Source organism: Amblyomma mixtum, chromosome 5, assembly GCF_055824585.1.
Source record: "Amblyomma mixtum isolate Tamu chromosome 5, ASM5582458v1, whole genome shotgun sequence".
In the NCBI taxonomy this organism is placed as follows: Eukaryota; Metazoa; Arthropoda; class Arachnida; order Ixodida; family Ixodidae; genus Amblyomma; species Amblyomma mixtum.
In genome coordinates this window covers 74060313-74085370 of record NC_143016.1, presented here as the reverse complement: position 1 = coordinate 74085370, position 25058 = coordinate 74060313, and the positions used below count along the sequence as shown (strand labels likewise).

At 42.3% G+C, this 25058-nt stretch overlaps 2 protein-coding genes across 2 annotated transcripts in view; both read right to left on the bottom strand.

The window, feature by feature from the left end:
* Positions 1–23188, bottom strand: part of LOC149342676 (pregnancy zone protein-like) — a 47643-nt gene extending 24455 nt beyond the window's left edge. The window contains exons 1-17 of the mRNA XM_089545145.1: positions 22915–23188; positions 15925–16082; positions 13743–13928; positions 13603–13655; positions 13430–13502; positions 12243–12356; positions 11873–11957; positions 11672–11786; positions 10958–11069; positions 10051–10166; positions 8023–8259; positions 6961–7152; positions 6314–6577; positions 4649–4798; positions 3701–3785; positions 3510–3559; positions 1916–1973 (exon numbers count right to left, since the gene is read on the bottom strand). Of these exons, the coding sequence (XP_089401271.1) occupies positions 1916–1973; positions 3510–3559; positions 3701–3785; positions 4649–4798; positions 6314–6577; positions 6961–7152; positions 8023–8259; positions 10051–10166; positions 10958–11069; positions 11672–11786; positions 11873–11957; positions 12243–12356; positions 13430–13502; positions 13603–13655; positions 13743–13928; positions 15925–16082; positions 22915–22982 (2116 nt within the window). The 5' untranslated portion in view covers positions 22983–23188. The remainder of the gene's footprint in view (positions 1–1915; positions 1974–3509; positions 3560–3700; positions 3786–4648; positions 4799–6313; positions 6578–6960; positions 7153–8022; positions 8260–10050; positions 10167–10957; positions 11070–11671; positions 11787–11872; positions 11958–12242; positions 12357–13429; positions 13503–13602; positions 13656–13742; positions 13929–15924; positions 16083–22914) is intronic.
* LOC149342677 (xylulose kinase) lies at positions 19769–22469 on the bottom strand. Its single transcript, XM_089545146.1, has one exon. The coding sequence runs from the start codon at positions 21946–21948 to the stop codon at positions 20338–20340; it is 1611 nt and encodes a 536-aa protein (XP_089401272.1). The 5' UTR covers positions 21949–22469; the 3' UTR covers positions 19769–20337.
* Positions 23189–25058: the final 1870 nt, after the last annotated feature.

Here is a 25058-nt window from a genome sequence, read left to right as displayed (position 1 = left end):
TTTAACAATTTCATTAGGTCCCTGAAGTTTTTCATACCGTGCTACTCAGTAACAAACAAACAAACAAACAAACAAACAAACAAACAAACAAACAAACAAACAAACAAACAAATGGTGACTTAAAAGCCTGCAGGAGTGTATGCAGACCTGTTACAACAAACTATAGGTTGCACACCTTACTGTGGCCTTACATAGGGCTTGCTTTATAAGCATTGTTTTGCGAACAAGGCAATAAAACTATACAAGAAATACTGCAGTCATTCCTTTCACTAGTTCATTGATGCACTGCACTACTACAATGCAACAATACACTTTTAAACACTTGCTCTTATAACACAAGTTTCATAAGTACAGTAGTATCACCACAAATTCAAACATTCTTTGTTAGCAAAAATGGGTCCCTCAAAGTATGCAAGGAATGGTGCAGACAATATCCTGAATGTTGTGCCATTTAAACAATGTACAATTATTGAAAACAGTGCTATCTAGTGTATTTTAGACGAGCAAAGAATATGCTTGCCCTGTTTTTTCTCTGCGATTATTTCACTGCAGTCCTTTGAAGAAAAGCTGAAAGAGAACTTTCCACTTTCCATTTCTGAAAGGTCATCCTCCTCACTGCCATTTCATCATTGTCATCACAATAAGTAGCAGCAGCAGCAGTAGCAGCAGCAGTAGCAGCCAGATTATGTCCACTGCTAGACAAAGGATCTTCCTAATGCTCTCCATGTAACCCTGTCTTTTGTGGCTGAGGCCATCTTATATCAGCAAACTTCCTGATCTATCCACCTGATTTTTGGCTGGTCCCAACTATGCTTTCCTTCCCTTGGTATCCAACGGCATCTATTGCAGCATCACTGCAGTGCTAATGCAGCACTTCTTCAATGAATAGAAATAGCTCAGTATTCACAGAGGAATTTACTAGCCAAGGGGCAATTGTTGTCAGCAAGGTGCTTTTGATCCTTCCAGACAATGTCGTTACAAGGCTACCACTCCTCAGGTATTAGTCAAACAGTGTCCTCATATAAAATCCTTGAAAGCAGCTTGTCAACACATGTGTTAAGAGATTCAGAGGATAGATATGTCATGCCAACTGGAGCTACAAGAAGTCCTGTGCTTGCCAGTACCACAGGCACTTCTCATTTCGAGCCAGAAAGTGGCCACAGAAAGTATCCAGCATGATTGCCGATGGTATGCGAAAAAGGGCCCCTAGAAGTCGCTGCCGCACAACATGAATCCAGTCCAGGGTCAGATCTGTCACCACTCAAAAGGTTTTTGAAGAGTCTAACTGATGATACAAGAGAAACATATTGTGCCATCGTACTGCATTACATGGGGTGCTAAAAATCATGGCTTAGCTTTCTTTTTGAAGCATGGTCATGAAAAGTGAGAGGGATACTTAATTTATCTTCAGTATAGTGCCATGATTCAGTTCAGAATGTCACTGAGCAGCAAGTTAAAAGACATGACAAGCAGAGTGATGTCAATGAGATCATTAATGGCTGTGGGCCTAAAGCAAGTGTTCTGCTTGATGCCACTGACCACTGTTATTTCTGTTGTGTAACAGTGTGTTGGATTCAAACTACAATATGCAGCTCTTAAGAATTTTGTAATTTGGAGAATGACTAGCTGGCATAGGAGGTGTTCTAGAAATGACTAGGACTGAATTGGTGACTGGCAGAGACTTGTATTATAGAGATCACTGGCCCTGACAAATGAAAAAAAGTGTGTGCTTAAAATAAGCACGCAGTTTGCTCAGTATTTGTCAGCTGTCCTTGAGATGAAGAAGCCAAGACAGTTCGAAGCATCAAAACCATGACCACTTTCTCTGAGTTTGCTTGGGGTGCACCTTCATTCAGGACTGCCTCTCACGTGATGAAGTGTTCATTTTTTCGTTGTGAATACAACCAGCTCTTACCCTCCCAACAAGGCCGGACATTAATCTTCATATCTGTGATAACTTGGACCAATGACTCCTGGAAAAAATGAAAACAGATAAAACTAGAAAATCTGTAACTGTGCCTTCAAATGGCACACAACTTACAGTGGTGCGTAACGTGCTGCTAAGATAGCTTGCCTATATTGTAAAGGATATCGATTCTTTGTTCATGATTTCATAGAACAGACAGTACTAGCCTTCAAGAGCATTCATAAAAGCTTTTAACAAAACACAAAAAACAATAAAGACAATTATTTTACACCTTGAAAGAGTTTCTTTCCACTCGCACCTTTGTCTGTGTCAGTATGGGAAAGAGCAACCATGCAAATGGTTGGTTGGTTGGTTTATGGGGTTTAATGTCCCAAAGCGACTAAGGCTATGAGAGACGCCGTAGTGGAGGGCTCCGGAAATTTCGACCACCTGGGGTTCTTTAACGTGCACTGACATCGCACAGTACACGGGCCTCGAATTTCTCCTCCAAAGAAATTCAACCACCGCGGCCGGGATCGAACCCGCGTCTTTCGGGACAGCAGCCGAGCACCATAGCCACTGAGCCACCGCGGCGGCTACCATGCAAATGAGCCAATTTGAAGCTGTGAGAATGGGAATGGAGTAATAATTCTTGGTGAATGACAAAACTAACTGGCAGAAGAGAGACTAATTAAGCTAATCTATATGGAGCAGCTGACTGACGAGTTGTGGGTCAGAAAATGGCAAGAATGTAAAATTAGTTACACTGAACATATTTGAACACTGTTATGACGGCAAACAATTTAAGACCCTAGTGTATACAGTTTAGTCACGCTCACTGAATTAGACATTTAGGCCTATGAACGAATGGAACCAAGCAATGAACGTTTTAAGATGAAAACGAATTAAACCAAGCATTGCAAGACATTGGCAGGATGAATAAGAAAAATGAAAATAAATATTCCACTTTCCTAGCTGATGTCAAGCCTCAAAAGATAGTAAAGAGCACTTGCTTGCCAGCTAGTATTCTGTGTCCTGCATGAGTTACACGATTTAAATGATGTCTAATGTCGCTAACAAGCATCTGTTGGTGCTGGTCTACATGAATCAGACCAAGGTTGCAAAGCTATCGAACTGAGATAAAGCCAACCAAATGCAAGTCGCACTTCACAGAGCATGCAAAGAAGTTACCATCATTAGCAACTCAAGTGGGTCTGACACTCTCATATGCTGGCACACAACTATCAGGCGTTCTTATTAAATGCTGGAATCTCTTTCTGTACTCCTACATATTTATTTCAGACAGCGCTAAAAACCACTGGCGAAGTCTAGAGATGACACTCGTGGTGTATTTCAAATGAAAAACCTTATTTAGGGAAACTACAGAGGCTAGAGTGACCGAAAACAAGCAAAAACAAAAATGGAGTAAGAAATAGTGACATGCAAAACCATGCAAATCATTGCACAACCACAAGCAATCCTTTTTTTTCGGCACAGCTTCCTAGTAACGCGATTTGCACCAACACAGCAAATGCAAACGTCACATATTCTTGTAGTAGATGCTTATATAGCAACCACATGCAACTGAAGGTCCCAGACTTACCTCAAAGGCGGCAGCAGAGTCGAGAAATAATGTAGGCCCCGCAGAATGCCCTGAAAAGAAAAAAATAATTTACCCAGATGACATGGACATTGTTCAAATGCTACTAGAACAGGCATAAACTAGCGTTAGTAACAGATACATTGGTATCGCCAACTCAAGAATGCAACAAGAATATAAACCTGCAAACTTACAGTTCTCTTCTCGTAGTACACAGTGACCTTTCAGGACCCTGGGACGATTTGGCTTGGTCTCCAGAGGGCTCAGCAAGCTGCGTAGCTAATTTAAAAGACACAGGCTCACAACCTACCCTATGGCCTGCATAAGCTAAAAGTGGCAGGTTAAGAACAAGCGCATATTAAAGGCAGGACATGGCAACGTGTACAGGCAGCCAGGTTGCACCGTTCAAAAAGCCTGTAACTCACCTATCAATTACTCTCCTGAAAAAATTATTGCAGGGAAGGTTTCTTGTGGTTTAGTGGTTTTGTGGTTTAGTGGTTTTAGACATTGCAAACGATGTAAGCATGATGACAAAAAATGTACCCCTTTGTTTGAGCAGACACGTGTGATATATGTCAGTGCAGATCAGAAAGAGCGGGAAGTAAGTATTGGAAGCCTTTCTCATTCACTAGGAAAGGCAAACGTGCGTGAGCAAACCAAATGTTTATCTGTGCACTAAAGATTTAAGGTTCTTGTATCGGGAAGTGCCATCACGCATGCGATTCAATTGTTGATTTTTTATGCTCCTGATTGTCGCCTATAAATTCGTTGGTTTAGTGGTCCTATGATGAATAGTCACACAAGCATCAAGGTATATACAGAGATACTGTCAATACCCATTGCTGTGCTGTGCAAAAGCTGTGAGCAAATAAGAGACCGAAAACGGCAATTTCTTTGATAACGTTTTTTGGAAATTTCCTTCGAATAAGTTGTTTCAAAATGGCTTTTGCCAAAAACTACACAGCGCTGTTTTTATCACACAGTTTTTATAATGAAAGCACTCATAACCCACTAATTAACTAGAGACACAAACCCTTCAGAACCCAGGCTGAACAGCCACATTAAAAGGCTGTTGCCTGTAAAGTACAGAGGCATTTAGCATGGGTTAATATGACCAGCTGCTTGCTAAACATGTGTGGTACCTTGTCTGCAGTAAGCTCAGCATCTGGGACGCTCTGCACCAGGCCCTGGTCCAGGGCCCACGTACCACACATAGAACCCGCAGCAGCAGAGAGGCTCAGTGACACCGGTGTTCCAGGCTGTGCGGTCTTTGAGGCAAAAGTCAGAGCCACCTACATGAAAATGAATATTCGCATTTAGTAATATGTACACAGCAGCTTTTTGCAAAAAAAAAAATAAAAAAACGAATTATCCAAACACCTTGACCACTACAACCTTAGAGTGATGACAAGGGCATAAAAAGCAACAAAAATTGGTGCCCAAATATGAAAAAAAAGAAAAAACGTTGGAAAGAAAACTTCCAGTGGAAAATAAAGAAAAACAAGGCATTAAGCTTAAGGCATTAAGCTTACATTCTCAAATACTATGGACCCCTTTTATCGTAAAATGGTCAGAACAAAGCAAAAGTGTTTACTATACTGGGAGTTTTACATTAGGCAGAGTTACTTAAGAACACCATATCATTAGACAAAGGTCCTTCAAGACTTCGGAAGAAAGACTTCCAAACTTTTTGGCTTTCCACAAATTTCCAGCATGGAAAACCGCTCAGAAATAGCAATGTCTGCTAAAGTGGTTTGAATCAGTCGTACCAGCTGCCTCCTCACACATCGAGAACAAAACTGCAAGCTTGGCTGGGATTCAAACCCAGCACCTCCTGCATACAACATGAATGCTCCAGCACTAGGACATTTTTAGGCAGCTCATAAGCTAACAAACACATGAAAAGGGTGCATTTCTGGTATAAACAGCACTGCTAAGACCACTGATATTTGTTCTGGAGGGAGTTTTCGAGAGTAAGTACTTGTGAGAACAGAATTTCAGCAACAGAATGCAGTTATCGCAATGAAGGGTTTCTTCCACTATTAGTGAGTTTCACTCCATGTGGAGTTACAAAAAGATTTAGTTGCATTAAAAAAGTACTACTTTACCCAGTCTTCTGTACAGGTTGCATGTGTCAAAAAAGCTTGTGGGTGCATGAGCAAGCTGTCGACACCACATAACTCATCTAGCATTATTTTTCCTTGCTGAAGATAATCCTGAAAGCTGAAATAATCTAGGGTCCATTCAAATATATTGTCACGTAGTTGTGACTGCAGTCCAGCGAACAGGAAAACAATGAGAAACGCTCCTAAACGAAACTCTTTATTTGGCTGACTTGCACCTGCAAAGAACTTAATCACTCGGCGGCGGCGTAGCAACAAGCGTGCTTGGCGGTCGTCGAACAGAATGCCCGCTGCTCTCGGCCGTGCTCTTTTTAAAGCTGATAGCGAACTTTCGAGATAAAGCTTAGAAAGTTACCAGAACACTCTGGAACAACATAGAATCGGCTCCGCCTGGATGCGATCAATCGAGATAAATCTAGGCGCATCTTGCATCACAAACAAAGCAATAAAGTGGCGTGCCGGCAGCTGTGAAGAATGAAAAAACTAACACCACAAATAATCGCCGCAATATAACCTAGTATTTCTGACTATGAGTAGAGAGCAGCCAGACATCCAAATAGTCTTGCAGACATTGCCTTTCAAAACAGTGCCATAATTTTGCATTACGATTCTGCTGAACGCATCAGAATCACATCAGAAATATGGCAAACCATTTCTATATCTGCGAGCATCTGCATTTCAAACCTCATTTGAGCCACATGGCTCAAAGTCCAGGGGAATCGAGTCGGCGATTATTTCTCCATTGGGATGTGCATAGTAGAGCAGCAGGTGTGCAGTGGTTGACAGGCCCCAGCTACGGCTCACTGTTAGGTTGAACTCAGACACAGAGTATCCAGAGACTCTCATGCTGCTTGATGAAGAGTCGAGGGGAATCCGGTCGGTCACGTCGTCCCAAGAACGCCTTGGTGACAAAGTCCCTTTGTCCACAATGTGATGTCCAGACAGAACCTTGCAAAGCCCAAATCAAGAAAGAGAACAGTGAAAAAAAAGAATTAAGTGACGGTGTACTTGCTAACACACACTCATTCACTTATCATAAATTTCATTTAATGTGTAAAGTCTAAAAAAAAGCCCCGAAAAGTTTTGTGTACACAAAACAATATATATTGCTGATATCAAATGGAATACTACAAGCCCATATTAAAAATAACAATTTGATCAAGCAGCACGAAATTTTGTATGTTGATATTGGATCACTGCATCAAGTGACTACATGATGTGACATGTGACTGGTATGCATTCAAAGTTCGTATCGCACGCACATGTGCACCACATCCTGTTGGCTGCAGGGTGGCAAAAGATGATCTATCAATGTCAAAAGCACCACTCACCTGATAATGAAAGGCGACTCCCTGAGGATGGTTTCTCAGCTTCGTGTGGTAGAATGAAATGGGAGTATTTTTTCCACAAAGCAGTTTGTTTGAAGGAACAGATATGTGCACATAGCGTCCCGACATAGAGGTCCACGCTCGAAGATGAATTCTGGAGACAGGATCGTTCCATACGCCCCCATCAGCTGTGGCCTAAATGCAACAACAAAAAAATAATCTGAACATGACCAAAAGTTCTGGAGTTTACATTGGAACATAATGCAATTAATGCTATATTTTTTCACTGTACTCAAGAAAGCAAGTACAGATAATAGTAAAGCAGCACACTGAGAACCACAGGCATAGAAAAGAATGAAAAGCAGATAAGACTGATGCTGGTATCTGTCTAAATGTTTCTTAGTTTATCATGCCATCTCTCCTGGGCCCCATATATCATGCTAGAAACATGCAGACCAGGCTGCAACTAACTTTTAGCATATAGTAACTATAAGGTCCTAATTACACTTTTCAATGCATGTTCAAAATATAAAAAAAATTAACAGCTCTTTTCTTTATATATCCCTGCTTTTTATTTTTTGTGAAGCACACTGCAGGAGACAGTTATGCTTGAAAGGACAGAAAATAATTTTTTCTGTTTCATTTTTATGTTTGGTAATCACACCTTAACAGGAATGAGTGCAGAAATTTCCAGGGTCATTTCTGTTTTGTTGTCCTTTAGGATCTCTTTTAAATGCTATTATACTTAACACAGTCACCCAGTGATAGTATCACAAGAAAATCTGTCAGTGAAGCATAGTCTTGTTGCTTTTCTTGTTCTTTAGGCACCTATCAAAAATGAATAACATTCAGGAGGTGGGTACCTCACTGTAGCATGAAATCGACTTGCGCACAATTCAGTACTGTTGTCGTCAGTTGTCTCCATGTGCTAGAATGTACAACCTGAACATGACATACAGCCTCACTGATACACCAAGGTTAAGTTAAGAACATGCTGTCAATAGCCTGCCCTTATATTATCATCAGTGCATCATATACGGTCACATATAATGTGGTGATACCCACTGTAAGCGAAAGACTGTTCAAGGTGCCACGCAATCCAGGAACAGAGAAGCGGACACGTCCGTAAGTGTCAGTCTCATAGTCTTTGCATCCCGTAGCAACATCGTCAGTGGACGACATACGCTGGCACTGTGGTTTCCTACGTGCGCTGCACCGGACCGTTGGAAGCGAGGACGCTGAAAAGCAGATGCGGACTCGCTTTTCAGAGGCTGCTGTGCCATCCGGGTTTTTTGCCTGAACCTGCAATAGTAAGAAGCAGTAGCTGAAAAAGTAAGCTATTACGCTGTATTGCAACAGAAAGGCTTCTGAATTTACAAATGTGGCAAGCAAAATAAGGATACACAATGGTAATTAAGAAGTATGTGATGGCAAAGATGAAAACAGACAATGCAGCTGTCAATTTTCAGCCTTTGGATACAAAAAAATTGCACCGCTTTGAACATATTGCTTATTTTATGTTATAACTGTAAGAATGGACAAATGAGTTCACGGCAAAGTTGCAACATGTGCAAGTGCAGTTTCTTGCAGACTTCAAGCATCACTCAACAAAGAATTTTAGACTATAAAACACATGACATTATGACATTTTGCCTTCTCCTCAGTCCCTTTTCTTTCCGCCGACTGCAGCTCGGGTGCTCACGGGGTCATGGCATGGTCTACCAACAAATTGTGCTGTTACATTGCAACTACTAGCCATGATGTTATTATGCGTACTTAAAAAAGAAGTAGGGGTATCCGCATGCATCTGAGCTAGAAATTGTAATTTAAAAATTATTGGCTCTAAGCCCCTACCCCCAGCAGCGACGGCCATATTGAAGCAGCCTGAGTGAAGTCATAAACCGACAGTGCCGTTGTCTGCTGCAAAACTGTCGCACGCACAGTCAGTGCACAGCAGAGTGTGCACCTAACTGAGTGCAGCTGTGGCACACTGCGGAGAAGTCGCCAAGACCGGGCAGAAGCTAGACAGAAAAGGGAAGGACCCAGGCCTCTGTTGCCTTTCTCCCTCTCCAACTTCCCCCCTCCAACTTCCCCCCTTCATCCCACCACACCCCAAACCTCAACAATGAACAGCTCACTCCCCTATGCTCACTATGTGCAGTTCAGTCATTCTGTCACAAGCAAGCACGTGACTGTCAGTTTAAGTCATCATGAACCGCGAGCACGCCAGTGTTGCCTGATTGCCACACGGTTCTGTGGAACTTCCAAAAATTCAATTAGAAATTACACGCTGCACCAAATGAGCTCGCATTTTGTACAGTTGTTTCAAGATGTATAGTGAACAACAAGCAATAAACAGCTTGAATCTGAAAAATGGTGCCATGACCCCTATAAGGCAGTAGACAGCAGCTGCCGGGACCAGCACCCATTGTTTCCTTCCATTTTTATTTTTAGTGTCAGTAAACCATTAGTACTTCTACAACTGAAGAGACCTTATCCCAATGATTGACAAATCTTAAATCTATGTTGTGTATGCGCACTGTCATGTGAAACAACCATGCAGCATGCCTACATAGTTTAAAAGGTCCTCTATACTGCTCTTGGAAATTGTTGCTGAAATTATGCCGCTGTAGATACCAAAGTAAAGCACTGATATCCTAAAGCAAGCAAAGGACTTCGTGAAATGTTACGTAAAAAAAAAAAAGCAGTGTTGTAGTATACTTGCTGGTGCCATCTAACTCAGCAGTGACTGGCTCCTTCTATAACTATAGAAGAACAGTCAACATCAGTGACATCATAAATAAGTTGCACTGTTCTGTGTTTCACGGTGTTCCACATTAATGCGTATGCACATCATTTTTTTTCTATAACACAGACCAATAATATACCTTACTCGGATGGTTTATAGGCACACATATTTGTATTGAAAGCTTGTTCAACTCCAAGGCTAACTTTTGCTCCAAGTTTCATTGCAAAATTCAGAAAATGTAACACTCACTACAAAGTTTCATTCAATGTGGGGAAATTGTGGGTACACGCAGAGCCCGATTAAAACACAAGTTTCAAGAAACCTTGTGAAGCAACCAATCTCACCTGTCCCCTGTAGACTAGGCCTGGCTTGAAACTGGGTACCGAGCGTTTCGTGACAAATTCCAGTGTGAATGGTGACCAGACGAACTCTTTTGTAGCGTTGATGCGTACTGTTTCTCCTACAAAAAAAAAAAAAGAATGACGAGTTATCAGGGAGGTCTTTGGACGTCACGCACAAACGACCCAGAACAGAACGTTGCTTTCGTAAGTAATGACATTTTTCGAAGCGCTAGAACAACATGGACGCAGAGAGAACAGACAGGGACGAGCGTTCGTCCCTGTCTGTTCTCTCTGCGTCCAAGCGCTCGTCCCTGTCTGTTCTCTCTGCGTCCATGTTGTTTTAGCACTTTGAAAAATGTCAAAACTGCACCAACTAGAGCGATCCGCTACCTTTCGCAAGTAAAAATTGACGCATTTGCATTTCTGGAGCTCAAGCCCTAGCGAAGCTTACACGTCAAAGGTCCTAAATTCTCTCTCATTCATGTACGGCATGCACACAAGCTTAGCATTTGTAGTTAAATTTAAAAGCGTACCATAAATCTGAGCAGCAGAGCAACATTTATATTTTTAATTCACACACTTAAATGCCCACCTGTTTACTGATATGCCAGCCAGTGTAACTATCAATGAATATCCACAATGATAATCGATACTTCCTTCACTCATTATCTCTTCCAGCATCACAAATAACTGACAATGTGACTACATAGTGACTATGAAAGTTTCCGGGCACAGGGAAGAAGGGACTTATAAACACTTGTGCAAATATTCAAAAGAGGAAATTTATTCCTGCATGGATGTTACATATTTGTGATCAGCAGGCTTTTCACGGTGTGCGTCCTTATTAGACATTATAAGCAAGCAGTTGCTGATAAAATCAAGCTGTGCTTATATGATAATATGCACTCACCAGTAGCGCTATCTGTAACTTCGGCTGTAAGAAGGAGGGGACGACGATTGATATCTCTATTGGCAAAGAGCAGACGACTCCCATTGACCTCAAACTCATGGCAACCTCTGATCTACACTTAACAGGAAAGAGAGCATATAAAATGTAATAGCAAAAGTTTCAAGACATTGCGCTTGTGTCCTTAAGCTGAAAAGATCATACCAACTGGTGGTAACTTTACACCAAGTGAATATTTAATATTAGCTAACTAATAACCTCTGCATCAGGACTAGGTTTTTTGACAAATTTTCAAGCAGCTACACTGCAACAGCAGGTCATGCTACATTTATAAAACTGCATTAGCATCTACTGTTTGCATTGTGTTTAATTTGATCTGCCAGTCCCATCAAAGTGATTTAAAGAATTTCGTAAAAATGGGCCATAGACTCAGGAAAAAAATCAATATAAGGTTGAAAAAAGTGCCTGGAAGGAAAGTAGTTACTAGATTACTTTCATGTAAAGTTCCCTCAGCCTTGACTTCAAATATAGGACACAAATTACTCGTGTTCATAAAAAAACCCATATTACAAGCCTTTATGGTTATGTATACTCGAATTTCATGTCATGCTTTACATTCTACACATCCACTCCTGTCAAACATATCCTAGCATAGCACAGTAATAATGAATGATAAATGCCTTGTAAGCATTAAATGCATGACAAGGAAGCACCTACCGGTGTGTCGATATCAATGCTTGGAAGAACTTTTGTCAGCTCAGAAGTCCAGGGGAAGCGTTTATAAGTGAGCTGTGCCCTGAGCTCACCTCGTACAGGTTTATCGTACAGGTAGCTGAAGAAAACAATGCAAATATCATCATCAAAAGTGAACTCTGATGCAAGCGAAAACAGCAATACAAAAAGAGCAGAGAAACGTACCTTGCACATATTTTCCATGTGGTACTAGATTCCTCAGGAGAAATGTACGGTGGTGCGGTAAGATGAACAGCAAATCGGGGCAATACTGTGGTAATGCAAGAGGTAAAACAATTTCTGACAGTTCTCATTACGCAAAATGAAGTGTGCAGTAGCCTTACGCTATTTATAGTTATGATTAAATTTACAGTTTTGTGGCTTACCATATAGCAACAATGCCAAATAACAACAAAAAACAACATAAAATACGGTTGGAATATAAATTAAAAATCCATACACGCCTTTATGGTGGTGTCATGCAGCTTGTATTTCCAATACACTGAAAGTTCATGCCAACCACAGGCCATGCATACGAGGAAGAAAGAGGACACACCGTAGTCGTCCACTTGAAATGCCTGGCAAGTCAGACGGTCCAATATCTGTCCGCAGATTGTCCATTGGCCCAACTGGGGCTCACGAGAGAGCTCCAGTTCCAGCTGGACAATACCTGAGGACATTAGCACACATGCATGTGCTCTTTCACCAACCAGCAACAACAGAAAGTTGGCTCCTTTACGGAAGCTAGCCAGTTGAAAACTTCATGCCAAAGATTGTTACATTTAAGGGGGGACGAGGGTCTTAAAACTGACCTTTTTATTTGTGGCTAGAATCTGATGAAATTTTGCACACAGATGTGTTTTTCTCTTCTGATTTCAAAAATGTAGTCATAATTGAGCTGGTGGTCTTAGATCGAAAGTTATCTTAAATTCTAGAGTGCAATTAGGTAATTTCTTATGCAGCTTTAATTAACTTTCTCATTGCATTTTGTTGCTTTTAATTACATGAATTGATAGCCAGAAAATTCCCATACCCGATGACATTCTTACTTTTTTGTTTAGGCCACATATAAATAGCAATTTACCATTAGCTTAACGAATTGCAGTGTAAAATACTGCAACCTTTTACTCTCAACATAGTACATCAGGATGAAATGCCTTTAGAGAAAAACGAAGAATGTCATCGGGTATGGGAACTCTCTGGCTATCAATTCATGTAAATAAAAGCAACAAAATGCAATGAGAAAGTTCATTAAAGCTGCGTAAGAAATTACCTAATTACATTCTAGACTTTGTAAGAAATAAGACCACCAGCTCAATTATGACTACATATTTGGAATCAGAAGAGAAAAACACATCTGTGTGCAAAATTTCATGAGATTCTAGCCATAAATAAAAAAGTTAGTTTTAAGACCCTCGTCCCCCCTTAATGTGAGGAGAACACATGTTTCAGCACACCATTTTCATGGCCAATTTCAGGCACATGGGACATCGTGGCAGCTTCACCTGGTGTAGACATGGTTGAAGCAAGAACGTTATACAGATTATCTTTGCTCCATATTTGCCAACACATAAAACTACAATGTTTCCAGCAACACACACCAAAAAATGTGCGAATATGAAATTGTCACTGCAAATGCATTCACAGTATTATGGAATAATCTGGTGCAGCAAAAGTTGCATAAAACAAGCAAATTACTCAGAGGTCGATTAAAAGTCACACTGTGAATGCTCGTACACATACCTGTGGAGAAAGATACATTCTTCCATTGGGTGATTTTGAAGTGCATTGGGTTTTCAATCCAGACCTCTCCTACCTAGTGACATGAAAATGAGCGCAAAAAAAAGGCAACTTATCATACTCTTCACATCCCGTACCAAATTTTCTGGAATTTATGGTAACTGTGAACTGCTTACGTGTTCTGCAAATGGAAGCCTTCTGAAGTCAACTGCAAGGATGCGAAATTGAACTGCAAACAAGAGGCTCAGTTTGTGAGAATGCTTGGATTTTGGTTACACTCTGGCAAAAACTTCAAGCTTTGTTGTTAACAACTCACCCAACTGGCCTGGCCTGTAGACAGGCTTATCCGTCTGGATGATAAGTACGAGTCTTTTATCACTTTCCTTGGTGAGAGCAGGCACTGTCTTCTCAAAAGTGTAACTACCAAATTTCCCTGAAATCTCAAGCGTGGCATTCAAAGGCAGGCTGTCAGGAACAGACAGCACCATTACATCTGGTAAACCTGCAAGAAAATGCATTACTGTGGTTTTTGAACCCTGGTCGCCAGATACACATCTCTGATATGTATTGCATAACACATAGTGTTGGGCACGTTGTTTTCAATATTTTCTTACAAAAAGGTGCCAGAATTAAACAGCAAAAAATAAAGAATGAATGTGAGAACATGCCTTTGTGTGCATCCTATGTGTTGTTTCTTTTCTCTCATTTTAATGCCTTATCGTGAAAAATTTAATAATCTCATATGTAGGTACAATGTAAATGCAGCACTATAGTTTTATTCAATTTCGTTAAACTCATTAGCATACCACACAGTGTAATCAAAAGTTTAATATGCACTTCCAGATGATAAGTTCACTTGGAAGAGTATATTTATGAGGAAACAAAATATATGTACCCATGCCCTCTTCCAATTGAATGTCGCAAATTTGTTACACACAAAGTGCAAGCTTCAGTTGACAAATGTCAAAGGTACAATTGCCCTAGTTGCACATGATTCTCAGAAAGCTGGCAAGCAAGAAAAAAGTGCAGTGTCACTTGTGCCTTTATGAAAGAAGCATTAGCAGCAGACTTGCAAGTGCAATCCTGAATAATACATAGCCGCCAAATGATATACAAGAAACAAATTTACATGAACAACAACCAAACCACTTCATCTATTACCAATAGAAATAGTAACTGCCACTGCTTGAAAAGAGACAAAAAAATTATGTTAAGATAAACATCTGTATTAGGTACCTGATGTTGCACTCTTTTGTAGCATAGCTACAAACTTATTTCTATTGCAATAATCTAGAACATTTTCTCACCTCTTGTTTAACATACTAACTCGTAAACTCAGGTGAAATATGAATGATTTCAGACGATACTTTAAACGCTAGAGTAGGTGAAAGCAGCTCTACCAAATGACATTCAAGTACAGATGCAAGCACTGAAGGCCTTAGTAGAAGAACAGCAACTGACATGCTCTTACTTCATACTACCGTACTTTCCGGTGTATAAGACGCGGCTTTTTTTCAATAATCTTGCTGATGCGTCCTATACAAGGGAGCGTCTTATACGTGAATTTTTCGTGTTCTTTTTTTTTTGGGGGGGGGGGGGGGAGTTCAGAATTTACACAGGTTCATGTTCAAGCTTTTTTCACCGAAAAAATATCCCTACCAATGACGTGGTTGTAACACTGTTAATACTTCAATAAGGGGACCACCGTGTGCAACGTTTTTCAGGTGAACTTTATTATGAAACGGTGGGGATGAAGCCTTCCGGGATCACAAACACGCGACCGTTTCGGAGGCCCCAAGCAAAAGTAAGGTGAAATGCCGAAAAGATGGCGACAATCGCGCTTCTCGCCATTGTCAGGACGAGACAAGCCGGCGTTCTTTTCTAGCCACCCTTTGCAACTTTGTGTTGCTCTGTGTACGTAGTAGATACGTAGTGCGAAGAGAATGTGTCAGCCACGTTGCCTCCAGAAATGGGCGAACTTTTTGAGCGCATTCGATGATGAAGACTTTGAAGGTTTTAAGTAGAAATAAAATGTTGTTATGGACATATGGGAGAGTTCTTTCGTTTTTTCTTTCTTTTCTCTAAAATGTGGCCGGGTATGACGAGAGTGTTGCCTTTTTCGATCACTTAGCGTTGCTTAAGAATTTCTCACAGGTACAGTGAATTTCGCGATGGTCGCGCAAGAGTGTTTAATTAAGCCTCACTAGCCTAACTGGGTAAATTGGGGTGCGTCTTATACATGTGTGCGTCTTATATACCAACTTTTTCAATGACAGCCTGCATATATGGCGGGTGCGTCTTATACACCGGAAAATACGGTAAATCCTTTTTTCATAAATAATTTTGCGAAAGATGCTGCTGAAGCAACAAAAGCAGCATGATGATTACTGTCGTGTTGGTCATGAAAATTATGAGTGAGTTTCCCCTCCTCCTTATCTATGCTTCTGATGCCAGTTTCAAGAAATATGTATAAAATATCAAAGTGTTTGATTACTTACCGCCAGCAGTTTTTATAGAAACATCAGACAAGACAACATTAGGTGCTGCTTTGAGGCTCACAGTGGCATGGCCATCCCTAGGTGGGTTAACGACATGCAGTACCAATGTCTCATTTGTTCCGGGCATGAGAGACCAAGGTGTCGTCAAAAGGAATGACCTATGGAGAAAGAAAACTTTCACTGAGCTAACAAATTATGCTGACTTATTTGCTGGTCATTAACAACATCATGGGGTCTGAACGCTGTGAAAAGTTCGACGTAAGCAAGTATTGCCTGCTTTCCTCTTCTTTTTATTGAAAAATCTGGGCTTGAAGTTGGTCATGAGTTTATCTGAGATATAGTATGATAAAAATATTACTAATAGTAAATAATAGTAATAACAATAACAATGCAACAACACGCTGCAAGAAGCTTTGCAAGAGATTAATGATTAACAATACGTTTCTGTGCAGTCAGACATTTTGCATAAGCAAAATGCCTGTTTTTTTCATGGTTTTGAGGGGAGAACTCATTATTTTGGCTATTGCTTTTGCTAAGAATTTGCACACTAAATTATGAAAAAATTACTTTATACCTGCAAGTCGCATGAAGCAAAAAAATGCTCAGAGTCATATTGCGTGTGAAGTGCAATCTGAGGCACAGCGATTCCTGCACAACTCAGGTTCTATGATATAAGAAAAATTAGCACCATTGTTCAGTTTTAAGATTTAGATGCATATAAATGCCCTGAATGTGCATATCCCGAAAGACTTTCAGTTCTTTTAAAGAGCATTTGCAAACCGGTTCCTCACCCCGAGTACTTTGTCATTAAAGTTAAGTTTACCTGGATGGTGGTGTAAATAAGATACCTCGGGTGATAGGTCATTGATGTTACAACTAAAATACACTTCTTTTTTTTTCACTTCAGGCCCCTCATTAAGAGAAACATTTCAGCTCCACCCCTTCTTTACCAAGTGCATAGAAAGACTTGTCCCCAAGCCACTGGACAGAGCCAATCAAATGCAAATGTCCTTGCAGAGCTCGGTTGCTTCCAGCAAGCCAAAATGTACTTATAACACTTAACGTTTGTGTTTCTACAGCTTCAGACAGCGTCCTGGCATGCCCATTTCTTAACAGCAGTTAAAAAGGGAGAGAACTTTATTGCAATATTAAATACCCTCCTCCAAAGCATACATGAAGGCATACAGATCATCTCTGCACTCAAAAAAACGCAGCCCTGCCTGTGCACAGTGGCTCATGTAGTGCCAACAAACCACCACAGCATGGATAAGCTCGATCAAAAACACAAAAGGATTTTGACACTGCTGGTAGGGTGGGGCAAACCTCCTCTGAAGGCACTGGGGATTTTGTTAAGATCCCCAGATCTGAAGATTTGGGGTTTTTCAAAAGGAGGGATATGATTTGAGGTTCCCCCTGATGGCAGCACCAGATAGGGTGTGCTTTAGAGGGGTACTTCTGGCACTGGGAAACTGTGTGGGTATTCCAGGGAGGTTTCCAGAGGATGTAGAAGTGGTAGTGCAGTTGTACTTGTAGCACTGGTTTGAGTGCTGAGGCATTTATGTTGTGAGGGCTCTGAAGAGCCAAGTAGGTGGCAGAACGTGTTTTGCACTGAAGATACTGTGTGACCATTTTTCACATGCAACATGCATGCGTACAGCTGTGACTTCAATGAATGAATTTGACCAGACTGCTTTTTGTTGACTGCAACTACAACTACTACAACTGCAAATTTTAAAAATTCATTTAATTTTAGGTAGTTGTAGCAGCATTAGACTTTTCCTTCATCCAGCCAGAGGTGCAGCAACTCTTATGGGCAATACAATCCTTCAACACTGCTAGTCGTAAAGCAAGATGGATAAGCGATGCTTCTCACATCACAGCAGAATAGCTCACTTAGCTCTTTTCTATGACTGATAAATCAGCCAGGCTTGTCACAGTAGTTCCATCCTGAAATAAGTTACTATCTGTGCACTTAGCGCACCATGTAGAAACGACAGTCCTCATATCAGAAGCAACAGTTTTCAAGAACAGTTTACCTCACTGTTTACAAGCACACAGTGCACAAGCTGTCAACCATTACATGATGCCCTAACTTAATGGCAAAGTCAAATAGATATATCCCCGCACAAGTGTTCATCGGGGGTGGTATTCTGCGGGTGTCACTTTCTAGACATGTCTACCGAGGCCTACACCGCTTGGCTCGAGCCCATGTCTCCTGAGAGTTGAGTCAATAGGTGTGGACTGAAGTAAACATGTAAAAAAAAGGCGACACCCACAGAATACCACCCCTAGTGCCAATTTGTCTTAGATAGTCAGGTATGACATTATTTTATGTTGATGCAAGTGTAGTGAAGCACTCAAATCTCTCGTTATATTCGAGGTGGAATGCGCAATAAAGGTATTTCTTTGTGGCAGCATCCTCCACCTCGCTTTCATTATCAAGCAATCTGAAATACAGCTTACAATCTTTCACTCATCTGCCTGTGGTTGCACACACCAGTATGGCTCAGGTACCATCGCAATCAAAAGTTTACGCCACACTGAGTGTGCAGGAGAAAATTTATTTTGGTCCAGTCACTTCATTCAGTTGCCTGAAATGTGTCAAGGTATGAGGGGATGTGCATGTTCTATCCACTGGTAACAATCAGGGATGCAGGAAAGAAAACTGTGTCTTCTTTCCTGTGCCCCTGCTTGTTTGCACAGTTACAGTTTGCATTTCAGTTCTAGTCACCAACTAGCTCGCCTATCTGCGTTAACTAGAACAAACTTTTTTCTGAGAACACATATCATATAAACTTTTGATTGCGGTAGAACAAAGCTTGAACCCCATGTACAAAACTTGAATATTACAATGCAGAAAGTGGCATATGCTTAAGCAATTCAAGGGACATTAAGGGCAACTCCATTCAATTTCTGTTCTCAGTAAAAATCGATTCCATGCTTCTTTCCGAGAAGACTGATGCTTTTCCGGCAGCGAAAGATCTTCTTGCTGCTGAGAAAAATGAATTTAAACATGGAACATTTTTTTCCCGCCACTTGATTACAACTTGTAATATCAAGACCTAAAAGAGCTCCATGACAACTATTTTGAAGTGAACGATGGTGCAACCCGGACTCCAGGATCCATGCTCCAAAAACTGTCCTGATGCACAGCGGCTTACTAGCAAAATTGGCCATTAATGGCAACATCTATATTTCATTTTTTTTTTGCCTTTCCACTCTGTTTTTAGTAAAAGTAGTGTCTTGGTTGTTAAAACACAGTAATTAATCGAAACGGGCCAATTTCAATTTAGTTCTTAGTGTGTCTTCAACAAAATGAAAGGCCATAATAAAGACACAGGCATGTTGAGACAGGGACTAAAGTGATGCGATAACAAGAATGATTAGACATGAACCTCTGCACCTACAAGCTCACAATATGTAAACTAAACTGACTATTGCACAAAAGGCCCAAACTGTTGAATATCATAACGACGCAATGTAGTTTCTACCTTAATTTGTTAATTGTAACTTGCACAGAGCCTTCATTCTTTCACCATGATGTATGTGAAGCTTGACAATCCTAGATGCACTACTGAGTAGCATGTTGGTGCATAGCTAAGCATCTCTTAAGGTCAAATTAAGACTATGTACATTTTAAAAGAATGAATTTCAACAATTTCATTTGCAAAGACTTCACCCTTTTTCAAAGGAGATGAAGGACGCTGGAGAGACCGCTTACAAAGATTGATACCTGACGAATAATGTGTTCATGCAGAAAGTGGATCTGGGGCACCGAGCCGCTCACATGGCTAATGCATGTTTGCCAGCACTCGTGCACAGTTTAATTAAACTGATACAGCAGTAAAGTAGTAAAAAATTTTAAATGTGTTTTATTGGTCAGCGGCAAGAGCACATATCAGCCAGTGCGTTGTCAAATGAGACTGTATAAATGTCTCGGAAACAAATATTAAATATCACAGGTGATTTGCAAAGGCAAAAGGAATAACAGACAAAGAAAATATAGGCAAGCTCTGTTGCACCATAGCCCAGTAAATTGTCTTCGATGTGAACACTGCATACAGCAAGCACAGCTTTGCTAAGAATAAAAAAACGTCAAGAAATAAATATTACCCTGGCAGTGGTTAAAAGAGCATTTGCTGGCTCAAGGCGTACTTTTGCAGTACTAGCGCATGTGATACGTCAGTCTATATACTTGTAGTAATGCTACAGCACAAAAGAAACAGGAAAGATGATATGAGACATAAGGCCGTGAATTTTTTCATCCATCTTGCATCTTCTGCGCAGCAACTTCAGCCATGTAGCTATGCTACATTAATTACCCGTGCCAAAGCATGCATAACACCAACTGTATACCTGGACCCAGTCACCAACAACTAAAAAAAAGGTAAATATCAAGGCACTGCGCGGGAATTATGAAGTGCTTTGCACCTGCTGCAATACTACCCTTTGCTCAAGTGTCCGATAGCGTTCTGCCATAGGGCCATAGACTGAAGCTGCATCGGCACTTGGCTTAGCTACCAAACGGAATGACTCAGGTTCACTGATGACATTATCAAATGACAGCTGAGCTTCACCTTTTTTGCACGCACCAAAGAGGGCTAGGTAGGCAGCACCAAGACATGCTGCATTTGCAGAAGCTTTGTCTAAAGTGTATACTGATGCCCCAAACACGTCAGCCAAGACTTGGACAATGCCAGGATTTTTGGAGGCACCACCAGTTGCGAGCACCCTGCCACCAGTAGTGAAACCAAGTCGTTCGGCATGCACGCGTTTGGCAAGAAACTGTCCCTCTACCACAGCTCTTGCTTCAACTTCTTGGGAAAACTTTGCCACCCTCTCATTGCTTTTGTTGAACTTGAAGTCGCCAATAACAGGAGGAAGGATCTCCCTCAGGTCAAAGTACATGCCAATGTTTCCAAAGTTACCGCGAGGTGTGCTGTCTATGAGTGACGCGAATATGTCCCAGGATCCTCCAGCACACTGGTCTCTCACTCTCTGCCGAGTCAAAGAACCATTTTTGTAGCACAACATGCCCATGAAGGCGTCACTCGATACTGGGTTCACCATAACATGACCTTCAAGTGCAGGCTTCGCTTCATTAAGCCACATCAGCACAGTGTCGCTAGTGCCAAGGCTGACAAGAAGGTCACCGCCGCGGAGACGGAGGCCAGCCAACGACGCCGGGTTGTCGCCCGTAAATGCGACGACCAAGCAGTCTGCCGAAAACCCGTAGCGGTCCACGAAGTACGGTGAGACAGTACCGAGCACCTCATGAGACGCTACGGGCTCGCCTAACTTGGCTTCTAAATCAGGCGCGCAGGCATCGAGGCATGCACGTTCCCAACGGTGCGTGCGTATATTCAGTAGGTTCATGCCGGATCCATCACTAAAGTCAATCGGCGCGTAGCGGCCTAGGAACAGCGTAGCTCCGAAACTGCTCACCAGGGAGATGCGCTCGGTATTTGCGTACGCGTCGCGTTTCGTCTGCCAGATTTTGGCAATTTGATTGCCCGTGAACCGCTCGAATCCTCGCGAGCCAGTGATGTCCGCAAGGTTCTGGGCGCCGCCGACGGCTGCTTCGAGGTTGCGGCACTGGGACTCTGTGCTCGAGTCCATCCAGACTGGGGAGTCGCGAACGCTGAATGCGCCCTGGAGCTGATCGTGAAGGAACTTCGACGCGTCCAGATCTCGAAGCAGGTCGGCGGCACCCTTCTTCCAGTAGACGCTCCCGTGCTGCTGACCACTCCCAGAGATGGCCGCTACGGATGACAAGTCAAGGCCCGCTACCTTGAGGCGCTCGAGCAACATGTCGAGCGCTTTCACCCACATGATTGCGGGCGCCGTGACTGTCAGGCTGTCGCGGTTCTTGTTAACGCCGTTCTGTGTGCGGTATTCGGGGAGGTCATTGTCAAACTGAACGGCTGCTTCGCACAACACTTGGAGCTTGTCATCGATAGCGAGGCCCTTCAGCTGCTGTGTACTGAAGTCCAGGCCGAGGTAACTCTTGCGCGTGGCTTCCATTCCTTCGCGGTAGTTGTCACAGGGATCCGACAAGCCAACCAAGCCTCGGTAGAAGTAGCGCACAACGAACGGAGTCTTCTATGGTCCTTCTTGGAGACTGCGCATCTCGCCTCGATATCAGTCTGCCTCCAACAACTTGGTCGTTGCACATGGGAAGATATGTGTGATACGGCGGACGTGGCTGTGTGAACCGGAGAAGCTGATTACACGGCGAGGGGAAAAGCGGACTTGGACGGCACAGCCGCACAGCGCTAAAGCGCTGAAGAGACGAGGAAAATGAAACGAACAAAACAGCAAAAACTTGTAAGAACTACAGCGCCAGCGAGCAGCAGCGGTGAAAGCGGAGACCAAAACAAGGAACCAACGAACCAACAAAAGATCCAAAGTAATCCAAAGCAAGCAAGGAAAATACGCTCAACGCGCCACAGAGGTACGAAACATGCACAAAAAAAAGCATTTTTCTCTCAACATTTTCATACGCAAACCGGGCGAAGAAATGCACAGAAAAGGCGAGTAACAGCGCCGAGTCGAGCGTTGGTTTGCATGGTTCGCACGTTTGCACCTAGCGCCTAGCGTTGCACACTTGCGCGCCGCTTTCAATGCCCGCGAAATCAAACTGAGCGTTCGTAATGCACGCTAATACTGAGAGGCATACTGCATTTCCGCGCTATGGTTGCTTATGCGGTGTTGGTAACATGCGCGGCGGTCCACTAGCCACGGTGTCATTGTGTGACTAGCACAGCTGAACATGATTTTTTTTCTTTAACAGGCAAACCGTAATATCATTTTATTCGTACACTTGAAGACACCTAAGAAAAAGTATAGTTCAGCAGAAATGAAGCTCTGCATGCCATTTCTAGTGCAGATATACCTAGGTATCATGCAGCTTGCACATTTGAGAGCAGCAGTACTCAAAAAAAAAAAAAAAAGGACCGAACACACTTGACTGAAAACTCCAGTACTCACGGCCTGTTGACAGCGTCAACGGCGCCCAGTCCGAAGGTGCACAAGCTGATGATCAACCAGCGGAACATCGTGAGCCCGCGCCGCACAACGACAGGTCGATGCACCGGATTAATACAGAACGAGTTCTCCTGGACAGTACAGGCGGGCCGCAGGTCCCTATCGGGGCGCGCACAGCGTCCGCCAAGCCAGCCGGTCGGACGGATCTCCGCGGTTGCGGTGAAAAGCAAGAAAGAAAAGAGACGATATGCGAGAAGCGCCAAAGGAGGCGCGGCCGCCCGCGCCTACGGTACGCAGCCAGGATAGGGGAGGAGGCATATCCTCGCGGGGCCATGTGCCCTATCTCAAATGTGTCAAATGTCGGCTGCCGCAGACGCAAGGCCGCCTCTCTATCTGGCACAAAGGAGTGAGTATTTCTTTTTACAAGAAATCTGTCGCAGAAATCTCTGTGAAGCATTGGCCAAGAAAAAAATGATAAATCCTGAGTGGAAGGAAAGGCAGAAGCTGAATGCTACGCTTTCATTAGACGCTACATTTCAGATACTGAACAGCAATTGACAACATGCTAAGCACCAGCGAACTTGGCAATTTTTCTCGGTGCCTGAATGTACGCTGCGCGTTAAATAAATAAAAATTATTACGGACTATCCTGTCAGCACAGGCAAACCGGCAGACAGAAATGAAAGTTTTGCAAAAATATACAATTTCACAAAATGAAGGATGAACAAGGTGAACATTACGCATATGGTAAGAGCCATGCATGTAACGGCTAGTATGGTTTGGTGATGAACGTGATGCTTATACCAAAAAGTTATGTCGGATTTCCTACCTTACCAAATTTAGCTTTGTTTCACCTGAAGGAGACGACACTGAATGAAACTTCTCGCTTGTATAGTGTATAGTACTTGGAACAGAAGAATAAGCCTTGAGGCATGGCAGAAATTTCATACATTACCTTGTACTAAGGTCAAAATGTTGCACCAATAAAACTCCAGCAACTGCTGTGCCGATTCTTGCTTATGAACGTCTTATCTGACATTTTGTTTGTCCAGTGCACCAGACTTCAGTGCACGGTGCCAAATGTGCCATGTTCCCATTTCATAATCGTGCTTCATGATTTGTCTCTACTTCCATGGTACTATCGTGTGCAGATTGACTTACAACACGCTTCAGGTGGTACGAGCTGATGTCACAAAACAATGCGAGCCTGGCGCTGTGCTGCAAGGTTCTGTATATAGCTGCTGAGCAGCACGCTTGCGTGCCTGGTACTGTGTAGTACAGTGATTCACTTTCTATCAAACACAAACCAGGAAAAGGTGGCCACCAGAGCGTTGCAGGTCATCCTGATCGCGACTGTATGTGGTTTGCTGACATTTGTCTTGTCAACAAGCTCTTGTTCTTTGTGCCGCATGTCGCCAACATGTATGAGCTGCTTTGCAGCAGTGTGGAAAACACTATCAAGCAATCCTTGAAGCAAAGCTCATGATGTAGGCTACCTTCCGCAACGCCACAACCATGCACCATAATTCAACCTTCTCGGTCAACAAAACACTTCCTGTACCAGGTAGACGTACATGTCATGAACAAAATTTTGCGGGATGCGGATTCGTGGATTAAACTTTATTGCTGCGCGATTAGGTGCAGCAGGTCAGTGAAACGAATAGGAGTGTGAAAATACATGCGTGCTCCATCCTCTTGAATAATACTATCTGACTGGCTAACGAGGCAATGCAGAAATAAATTTTTTTCTACAAATCCGCATCCTGCAGTCTTTTATCCACGACTGTGCATCCACTCGAACATTTGGTCACCTTTCCATATAATTGTGCTGCATCCATGTTTGTGTATGCAACCTAGACATTATCAAATCATTGTGTAAAAGGCGCAATATCCACAAAAGTAGACTCTGTAAAATTTGCTGCTATCTAGAAAATCTTGCACAGAAACATATCAAGCTAGACATGCGAAATGAATGCAGAAAATAGTTTTTAAAATGAATGCCTTCGTGTCTTATGATAGCTCTGGTGTGGCTCTAGTGGGTATACATTTTTGACTGCTTGTTTTGCAAGCAAGAGTACTGTAAAGAACCTAAAATGTACTAAACTGTTTGAATACTGACTTCTTGCAATAGGCATGAATCAAAATAG